The 10,619-nt window shown below is 34.9% G+C and overlaps 1 protein-coding gene across 1 annotated transcript; it reads right to left on the bottom strand.

The window, feature by feature from the left end:
• Nucleotides 1-764: 764 nt before the first annotated feature.
• On the bottom strand, nucleotides 765-8,354 carry SLITRK6 (SLIT and NTRK like family member 6). The gene is made up of 2 exons (XM_032208119.1): nucleotides 7,860-8,354; nucleotides 765-4,492 (listed from the first exon to the last, which is right to left on the bottom strand). The coding sequence occupies exon 2, from the start codon at nucleotides 4,475-4,477 to the stop codon at nucleotides 1,955-1,957; it is 2,523 nt and encodes an 840-aa protein (XP_032064010.1). The 5' UTR covers nucleotides 4,478-4,492; nucleotides 7,860-8,354; the 3' UTR covers nucleotides 765-1,954.
• Nucleotides 8,355-10,619: the final 2,265 nt, after the last annotated feature.

Below are 10,619 nucleotides of genomic sequence, written 5' to 3'. Positions count from 1 at the left end.
CAAGTGGTCAGATCCTTGGGTTACAAAAATTAGGATAACACCATCAATGTAATTATCTCTATGCAAATTTGAAAGAACTGATAATTTGACTTCTGTATACAGCATAGGAAAAAATTCTGTCAGCAGCCTATGTACCCATGTGCAAAGAAAATGAAGAAATCACATATATGTATACAAGTAGATAAGACATCAGCAGTAAGATGAACTAAAGAACATATCTCTTTTAGTTTATCAAAACTTCAGTGCCAAGTTTGGCATACATATGTAGAAATTCAGCTGATACTTAGCTCTACAAATAGAAATTAGGAAAAAAAAATGTTATTCATGCATAGACAATTTACCAAAGATTTGTTTAGAAGAAGATAAATGCAGATCATAATTTGTGTTCTGGCACTGTGTCAACCATGCACAGAAATTGAATGGCCCTACTGCACTCCAGACAAGATGGTCCTGTCCACATGGCAAGAGTGAGAAGCCTTGTCCTCTGAAAATTCCTGAACAGTTCTAAACTTGTGCATGAAGTTGCGACCTTATTCTTTAAAAAGTGACCTCTAAGAAAAAGACATTTAAAATACTCTTTATTTCATGTTCATTGAAAGAGTTCCTTGATTTGCTTGAAAGGCAGCTAGGAATAAGCTTTTTCTTTTCTTGTGAGTTGAAAAAAAAATAAAAAAAATAAAAAAAAAATAAAAAAACAATAATACAAAATTATACAGAATAAATAGTAAATATAAATCTAGCTAGAATTCATTGCAAAAATAAATCTGCAGTGTTCTTCTTTTTTTCCCTATTTCCCCACAACACTATTTTCTTCTAGATTCTGCAAAATATAACATATTTTTTGTACAAACAACATCTAAATACTATTACTGTTCCTCATACATGTGTTTTGTTGCAGTTGCACAAAACTGTTTTGTTGTAGGGAGGGGTGGAGTTGCTTTTGGGTAGTGTCAGTCAGGACCTGCTTTTGCACCTGGAATCTCCTAGCCACAGCAAACTTATTCCCTCCACGTATATTTAAAGCCAGTACAGAAGTTATTTATATATATTGATAGACATATAAAAAATCAAACTTATTAAACACAGCAATATATTTACAGCTGATTCTCAGTAGCTTTTCAAATTGCCCATGATTATGAGTTGAAACACCAGTGATGCACAATATTTTATAGCAGCAGCTTAAGAAAAGATTGTCCAAACTTAAGTAAAGCTATCAGATAGGGAAAGTATGCAAAGGCTTGCTTTTTTTTTTTTTTCTTCTTGTTGTAAGATGTTGGGTAAGCATAGATATTTTCCTTCCTCATGCTGATAAAGAACATATTTGATGAAGTTCCATGTAAATATCAAGTATTTGAAGGCTCTGGATGTATGGGTGCATATGCAAAAATATTTCATTTTGTTTTTAACTGACATTTAGTATGACAACTTTTCAAATCCTTTCATATTTATTACAAGGGTATGTTAGGTGTTGTTGTAGACAATGGCCATATATGCAGTGCATATGCTAATACCTAACCAATACGCTCTAACCTTGTGACTACAAACACAGGTGTTTTTGTTTGTTTGTTTTAAGGAATGTAATTAATTTGACAGAAAAGGAGTACAAGAAACAAATATTTTTCCATAGGTTAGGTACAGAAAGAAGAGTGCCATACACACCTTTAAAACACGTTGAGGAGTATTGCAATAAGCAATCTTCCTCCCACAGTTCAGTCATACAGTTCATGTTTAACTGGGGGTAAGATATTATCTGCACACAACCCCATGGCTTCCCACAGTGATCCCTGAGTTATTTTTGTTTGTTGTTGTTGTTTTTTTGTTGTTTCTTTTTTATTCTTTTTTGCTAGGATTACTGCTGTGCTTAAGTTCTGACTGTTGACTTGTTATTATAAGGCACTTATTTACAGCGGTTAAAATAGAATTAGAGAAATTTGGCCCAGCCCAATGCATCATTTCATGTTTGCTGCTCCAAGACTTCCAGGTAGTCAGGCTCAGCATGTAAATTAGCTTTGAGTTCAAAATACTCATTTTTAGTTTGTTCTAGAAAAACTTTTCTTGGCCTGGAGTACATTAGTGTCTCCATTAACTTCAGTTCCTCATGTGTTCCAGGATAATGAACTTCCATTTCAGGCTGGAGCTGGACAATATTTTTTCGTAGGTACTCTGTGATCCCTAGTTGCTGCAGTTCTCTCTCTTTTTCAAGAATGTTTCTATACAAGCAGCTGGCATCTTGAAAAGACAGAAATTCAGCAGATTGATCTGTAGCTTTATATTTGACATTTGAACCAGTAAGAGGTGAACTATTCTCTCTTTCCAGGAGGCTTCTGCGGAGATGTTTGGAATCATTAACTACTTTCTCACTTCCTTCCTCTTGTTGCTCCATGTGTTTGGGGCTGAAGGATGGGCTGTGATAGACCTGAACCATGGGAGTAACCATACGTTGCTCATAGAGAGCTGCAGCTGGGCGCTCTGTTGTGTGGTGTGTTTTCTTATGCCCATACATGCTGTACTGGAGGTGAACTGGGCTACTATCCCTCATTTGTTCATTTGCTTGCTTCTTTTTACATCTTCGCCGCCGATGCAGAACAAGAACAACTATGCCTGCTGCACAAAATACGATAGTTATAAACACAATTAGAAGTCCTAGTATTAGAACAGAAAGTGGGACAGCGTCTGTAAGGGACCGCAGGATTGTGTCTGCAGTGTTGGTAGTAGTAGTGGAAGTTGTCACAACCACAAAACTGGCATGAGATGGTAGGGCAGGGCTGTTTAATAAACCTGGACACAATACTTCACTGTTCAGGGATTTCAGTTCTTTTTTTTCTAGGTGTCCTGGAGATTTACAAAAAATATCACCCATCATTGTGTTCTTACTCAGCTTTTGTATCCATTTTTGCAGCCCAACTGAATCACAGGTACAATCCCATGGGTTGTCTTCAAGTTCAATTTGTACCAGCATATCCAGTTCATCCAAGACATTGCTCACAGGCAGATGAGCAAACTGGTTTGTTTTTAGGTTTAATCTTGTAAGTGGAACCCCTGAAAAGATATGGGGTGGTAAAGTCTGCAGAAGGTTGTTATTTAAATAGAGGACCTTAAGTTTTGGCATCACATTAAATGTCCCCGGCAAAACTTCTTTGATGGCATTATACTCAAGGTACAAGTATTCAAGGTGCTGAAGGCCAAGAAAGAGATTCTGACTTAGCTTTGTAAGATGATTGCCATTGAGATATAATTTCTGCAGTCTAGTCATATTCATAAAAGATCCTTCCTCGAGGATTTCAATACGATTGTTCCCCAGATGAAGCATTTCCAGGCTAGCATAGTCCACAAGATCTGACTTCAGCAATGTCTGAATAATGTTTCCAGCTAGAATAAGCTTTTTAGGATTTGTAGGAGGAGGTCCTAAATCAGACAAGCTTTCAATATTTCGCTCTTGGCAGTGCATGAGAACTCCTGAGAGCATATGGCTGGTGCAGTGACAGGGAATGGGACAATAGATTCCCGGGAACTGAGTAGTTGGCTTTGAAGTATGAAGCACTAAACCTGATTCTTTAGTAGGAGCTTTCAGGATAGGAATGACCTTAGTTGATAGGTGACTATCACCCATAGAGGTGGTTACAACCAACGGTAATGACCCTGAAGGATCTTCAAGTTCATTGACAGGATGAGTAGGACAAAGTGACTCTTTCTTCAATCGGCTTAAGATGCTGCCTTTGATAACTGGAGGGTTATTGCAAACAACATCACCTATAATTGACTGAGGAGGCATATTTTCGAGCCATATCTTCAGCTGAAGCAAATCACAGTTACAGACCCATTTATTGTCTTCCAACTGAAGGTCTAGTATTCTACCAATGTGTTCTAGAAAGCCAACATACGGCAGTGTCTGTAATTGGTTTCCACGAAGATCTAAATGGGTCAATGGCACAAAACGAAATATGTTCGGAGGAAGATTCTCAATGGCATTATCATTCAAAATAAGCACTTTAAGCCTGTTGAGCTTGCTAAAGGCACTTGCTTCAATCACTGTGATGAAATTGTTGTCTGCTTGAAGAAACTCCAAATTTTCCAATCCATTAAATGTATCTTCTTTAAGTATTTCTAAAGAATTGTGATTGATATGAAGTTGCTTAAGAAAGCTGAGACCACTGAAAGCCCCAGGCTCGATATCTGCAATGTTATTAAATCCAAGATGTAGAGAGATAGCATTAACAAGGCCAGCAAAATCGTTCACATGTAACGTAGTCAGGCCATTGTTTAACAGATTAAGATGGAAAGGCCGTGATGGTGGGACATTTACTTCTGATACCATCTTGATGCCTCTTTCTTCACAGTTTATAATCACGGTATCATCCTTTTCTTCGCAGGAACACAAACTCTGACAAGATCCTCTGACTGAAGAAAAAGAAGACTCTGACTGGAAAGGGTCAGATGCAACCAGAACTGAATATACTGTAAGAATCCAGAGCTTCATCTTGCCCAGCAGATTCTATACAAAAAAAAAAAAAAAGGGGGGGGGGGGGGGGGGGGGGGGGGGGGGGAAGGGGGAGAAAAAAAAAGCAAGAGTCATGATTTCACAGTTTGTGGTTTTGTGTTTCTTTCTTTCTTTCAGGGGGCGGGGGATTGAGGGGTGCTTTCCACTGACCTGCCTCACCGTTTTCTAGCATTATTATATCCTGCAAAGCATTTAAATGATTTTCTAAGCAGAGAGAAATATATTTAATTTAACATACTGAATCAATAGACACAGTAATAAGGAGGAGTGCTTCAGTACTTTTATGCTGATACACCTAAGTAAGAGATAATCAGGAATGCATTGTATTTATTTATATATCATACATAGACCATTTATATGCCATATGTTTTGACAGTAGACAGAAATAGTAAGTTACTGCCCCAAGCAACTTATATCAAGGCTAATATATTTTGGATCATTTCTTTGTGTCACCATATAGCATTGCAGATTTTAACAGTATCTTGCTAAGCTCAACTTAATGTTGTCCAGCTGTTAAAGAGAGATAAAAGATTTGTTTTTGTTCAACAATGTTTTGTAAGCAAAAGCCCATTCAGGCAGGATACAGGGAATCCCTCCTTTGGTTCTGCATTATGTATGTAAATTAAAAGATCCTTCCTCTGCAATCCTTGTACCCCCCCAGACTGAAAAGTAAGTAGGTAAAATATTGCTTTTCCTCTAATTAAATTTTAATGTGCATGGTTTAGTTCATGTATATTTAGTGAAGGCAGAAACACAACACATTTTAAGCCTCTTTAGTAATGTATGGTGTGCACACAAAATAATTGTGTACGCAAAGAAAAGAAGAAGAGAGTTTACAATGCAGTACATTTCAGAAGAAACAAGTAGGCAAGGAGCAAACAGTTTTTTTAAGACTATTTATTAAGCTCCTTCCAACTATTAGAATTATTAACACAAATATTTTGAAATGTACGCATAATTAACTTTGCCTTTCTACTTACAAATCATCACCAGTATCACAAATACATTATGTAACTTAACTTGTCAGCCGTCTAACTGATCTCAAACTCTGCAATACCAGAGAAATGCATCATTACAGTACAACTATGAAGTCAAGAGCAAAATCTACACACTGAAATCAAACGTTTGTTATCGTTTGAAATTAGATTATGCTACACCTCATTTGAAAATTCTGTTTCTGTCTGATTAGCAGGAACAAAGATATTTCTTGATCTATGAGATGGAGCAAAATCTCTGTTTATAATCTTTAATTAAAATAAATATTTCCACATTTCCTAAAAGAAAAAAAAAAATCTTACAGTGGACTGGAAGATTTACAACAATAATTTTGGGGTGCTTTATTCATTCTAGGCTGAACTAAGCTTGTTTCTTAAAAAAAATCCAGCTAATAAAGGTCACATGATGTTTCAAAGTAAGCTATTAAAACATGGAATACAAAATGTCACTACAGAAAAAAAACATCATTACAGAATTAACCATTTGATGTCTTAATTTCTGAAAGATTAGTTAATCTATTCAATTATATGTGTGAATATTCTTATAGTGTGGCTAAATGTTCTGTCATTTCTCAGCAATACAGTTTAAACAATCAAATACCTTTGTTACTAGCAACACTTCAAGGTTTCTGTTACAGGAAGATATAGAGATTTAAGTATCCAAGGACTTCATTGCTCTCTTATGAGCATTACACATACAAACCACACACATAAAAAGCAAACACAAACAAACACACACACAAAAAAAAAAAAAAAAAAAAAGGTAAATGACTGCAGAGTGAACTGTATTTTTCCTCCATTAGAAATTTCTGATAACTGGAAGCAGATGTAGGAGTTTAAAAGCAGTGACTGCAATTCATAATATGAGAAAGTGCCTTTAAATATATGGTGTTTTATTTCTGTTTCAGTAAAACAAATATGGATATATATATTTGTCTCATACAATAGTCCTTGAACTACAGCTGCCCATGTTTAATATATATAATCTCTATTAAGTTTTTCCCCCCACCTCCCACCCCAAAAAGTACTGGGGACAGGCTACAACATGCCAAAACTTTACTTCAATGTATGCAGGATAATGCTAGGATCACAGTATACTACATATTTTTTCATGCTTTACATGCATCAATATCTTTTCTTCTGAACCACATTAAAAAAGAATGTAGCCTTTTGACACAGATGCCATCTTTAAACCTATTGTATGACTATTTGTACTTGTTTGCACACTTTTTTTTCCCCCCCATAGGAATTCTAGTTTCAAGCTGCATTGAATTCAAACTGTATTTACAAAGCCCCAGAGGAAATGTAAATGAAAAAAAAAAAAAAAAAAGTAATCTGAAAAGCATGTTGCATTCTAATACATATTGAAAAATTTGTTTATAAAAATGAGAGCCCTCCTCTCAAAGATGAAAGTAGCAACATTTGTAACCAATTGGAAAACATTCCCGTTTTAATCATCATCATACTTCTGTGGGCAACACTGCTAGAATTCTCACACACATAAATAGACACATGCTAAAAATTAATAAGATTTTTTTCCCCTTTAAAACTTTTGTTTTGGTCTGAACACTCAGCAATATGTAATGAAACTCTCAGTGGGCTACAACTGTAAAATAAAAACCACTTTCAAGTACCATTAGATCAATATTTACTGAATGAATTCACAATATAATAAATTTTAATTTAAAAACTTAGTAAGGCTGACCTTTCTCTGTTTCATGTGGTGAGATTTTTCAGCAAACTACATGGTAACTTAGGTTTGTTGGTTTTATCTACTTTCATGAAAGTCATTACTAGCTGCATAATGTAATTGAGCTTTTTCAATGTGCTTTCTAAAAGACTAAAAATGTCACAGTCCTTTCTACAAGGGAAAGTTGAATACTTTCAGGAGTAGTCAAATGTTTGTCAAATAATAATCAATAACAGCTTTTTTTTTTTTTTTCTTTTTCTTTCTTTCTTGAAGTTTTATTATTTGCTTGTTTTAATTCATCTGCATAAAAAATGCAAGTTGAGGAATTTTAAAGTCTCCAGCCTGGAACTGGTGATTTCTAAAAGCTTTCAGGAATGTTTATTAAATTCTGAATAGAGCCACAGTCAGATTTAAGATCATTCATGCACTTCAGAAAATAAAAAGAAACACACATTCCTCCCACCTTCAGCTGATTTCAGATCAGTGTTTTCTTAATATACACACTCAACTATCCACATACACTGTTAACAGATTGCACCTGGAAGACCATTTGCAATACAGGGTAAACAGCCATCGTTCAGCATAAAAGTTATACTAAGTCATGCAGAAAAATAAATTCAATTGATAAGAAATGAGTTTCTTACACCCTAAACTAATGAACTAGATTTTATCTTACCTGCACAGCCGTAAAACTGCCCAAAATACCCAGTAATACACAGTTGGAGCAGCTGTTTGAATGCAATGTAATTTTTCTTTGTGAAAAATGCACACTTTGGTCTGAGTTTCTTTGCTGCAAGCTCTGGTAACGTTACAGCTCCATAAAGTCAAAATCCTTGTTCAGAAGACAAAGTACAAAGCTTTCAATTGAAAAAATCGTCCAGACAGAGTGCACATTAAACCATCCTGTAATCAGTTGTCCTTTTTCCTCAATTAAAATTCACAGCATACTTCACAGCTATGCTGACTTTTCTGCACATAGTTAACTGTTTGCAAGCATTTGGATGCAGTAAACAAACAAGATGTTCAGCAGGGCTTTACTTGATCACTTGGTTTGTCTGATTTTTAGATCCAAGCTGCTTCTATGTTCTCTCTGCTGTTTCTAGTCTTTCTTGTTAGCTCAGTTTGTTATTAGTCAGATTGCCAGGGGCTGGGAGGTAGGCGTAAATAAAGAGACTTCTTGGCTTTTGACTCAGCCTTTAAGCCCTTCCCCATCAGAGAGCTTTAATCTGCCAGTGTCATTTAACACAAGATATAGCTCCACCTTGAGACAGATCAGCTCCTCCTTCTCCTGAAACTCGCCTCACCTCCTTTTTTTTTTTTTTTTTTTTTTTTTTTACCTTATCGAACTGAACCTCGGAAAGTAAAATTCAGCTAAATATCTTGTGGATTGCTATTAATGGATGATTTTGCTAAACAGTAAACGTCTGCTGCAGCTCTTGCCTTTTGTTCTCTTAGACAGATCTTGCACTTATTTTATATCTGCAAATGCTTGCTTTAAAAATGGAAAAAAAATACAGATTTAATACACTTCACAAAACACACAACAAGGAAAACTTTGTCCTCTGGAAAATATGTCTATCACAATACAATGAAAGGTTATTCAAAAATATAAATGAGACAGTACAGCTTAGTCTAGTCAACCCAGCTTGACTGGGATAGGGATGAAGATTTACAGTTTTACATGCTTTATTTCTGAAAAAAAAAATAAAATATATATTTATATAGATAGATAGAATATTAGTGCTAATGTTTGCACAGTGATTACAGTCAGTCCTTTTTAAAACTGCCATTTGTGTTTTGTAGGAAGAGAACTGGTTTGATTCTAATTGTCTGTTTTACAGATATTAGTACAGTGTGTTGGTATCCATCCAAGTGAGATTCTATTCTATTTGCCTGCAACATTTATTTGATAAAAGTCAGTCGGGGGACAGGGGTGTGTGTGTGGGGGGGGGGTACAATCTTAAAGGCATGTATTCTGTGTTAGGTATTAATATATTTAGATGCAGTAGGACTATGGCAAAATGTTTCATTCATCCAAGAAACATTTTCATCCTCCTTCCTGCACTGCTTCAGCTGATTTTATATGCTACAAATACTACTTCCTTGTTCGTCCTACTGCCACAAAAACACAGACCAAATCTGTTGTTTGGTGAGATCTGTTCCTTGGCATACTTATCTTGTAGAACAGATCCAACAGATCTGTTCCTTGCACATACTTATCCTGTAGAACATACATTTTCTGTTTTGTTTTTCATGTCATGTCTTTGATTACTTTACTGATTGTTTATTAGAGGCTCTATACCAGTCAGACTCCAGTAACTCCTTTTGTGCTGAGAGGTTTCCAAGTTTCATTGGCCTTTGAAAGAGCGTAGTATCATAATGTTCCAAAAATCTTGTCCAAGATACACATATATTGGTATATGTATATATATATATATTGGCTTATTAGAATGAATTCTTTAGTACTTAACTATCTACAGATAAAATTTTTAATTTTGCAAAATAATAACAACAGATTAATATTCATAAGAAATGGTAAGAATTTGATTTCTTTTTTTTTTCTCAACACGTCATTTATTTCATGTTGCTACTTTTAATAAATCTTGCAATTATATCTTGAATGCAAGTGTTTTAAGGCTGAAAGATTCTCATCTGTCTGTCATGATATTCTTTATTCATTTTGATTTTATAATTTGTAAGTCAAATTCTTCCTAATTTTTACTGAATATTTTACAGGTACTTGCACTTCATTTGTAGCTGAATGTTTGAGATGGGGGATATCTTTATCGCTATATATATTTATATCAGAAATGAAAATAATTTTGCTCTGCTTTTAAGTTAATATCCACAAATGTAAAACCTGATCACAAAAGTGTTTCCACAAATCAACTACTAACACCTCCCCATTTCTTAATAATACATAAATAAAAACAACGGAGAATGATTATTGATAATTTTTGCCATTCCTTATAATATATTCACCAGATTTATAAAAATATGGCCACTGGTGTGTTTTCTACCAAAATTTAAGAATCATTAAGTAGGTTATTATAAGGAATATGATTCTGAAAGCCCATGTACACGACAGGGTTGAACTGACATGGATTTTGCATTCTCCACTTTAAACATTCACCTTTATCAATTGATTTGACAATCTTAAAATTTGTGAAGCTGTATAAATAAAATCTAAAATTGTCATCCCTTCTTCGAAAAAGGCCTAAATCTTTTAGATCGTTCCTCTTCTTCACTAAATACAGCATCTCCACATAGAAATGAGGAGACTATACCACTCTAACTGTACATATATTATACAGAACTCTCCCTCAGGTATTGAGTTTTATTTCTTATATATAAGATGAATTTCTTTCATATAGATTGAAGTTACAATGTTGTTAAGAATGGCCTTGTATATAACCCTTTCCAGAGGATGATTGAA

The sequence above is a fragment of the Aythya fuligula genome, chromosome 1, assembly GCF_009819795.1.
Source record: "Aythya fuligula isolate bAytFul2 chromosome 1, bAytFul2.pri, whole genome shotgun sequence".
NCBI lineage: Eukaryota > Metazoa > Chordata > Aves > Anseriformes > Anatidae > Aythya > Aythya fuligula.
Note: the sequence above shows the minus strand (reverse complement) of the source record. Positions and strands in the feature narration are given on the sequence as shown.

Coding starts and splice junctions, on each gene's coding strand:
- SLITRK6 (XM_032208119.1), bottom strand. CDS start 4,477: ATGAAGCTCTGGATTCTTACAGTATATTCAGTTCTGGTTGCATCTGAC.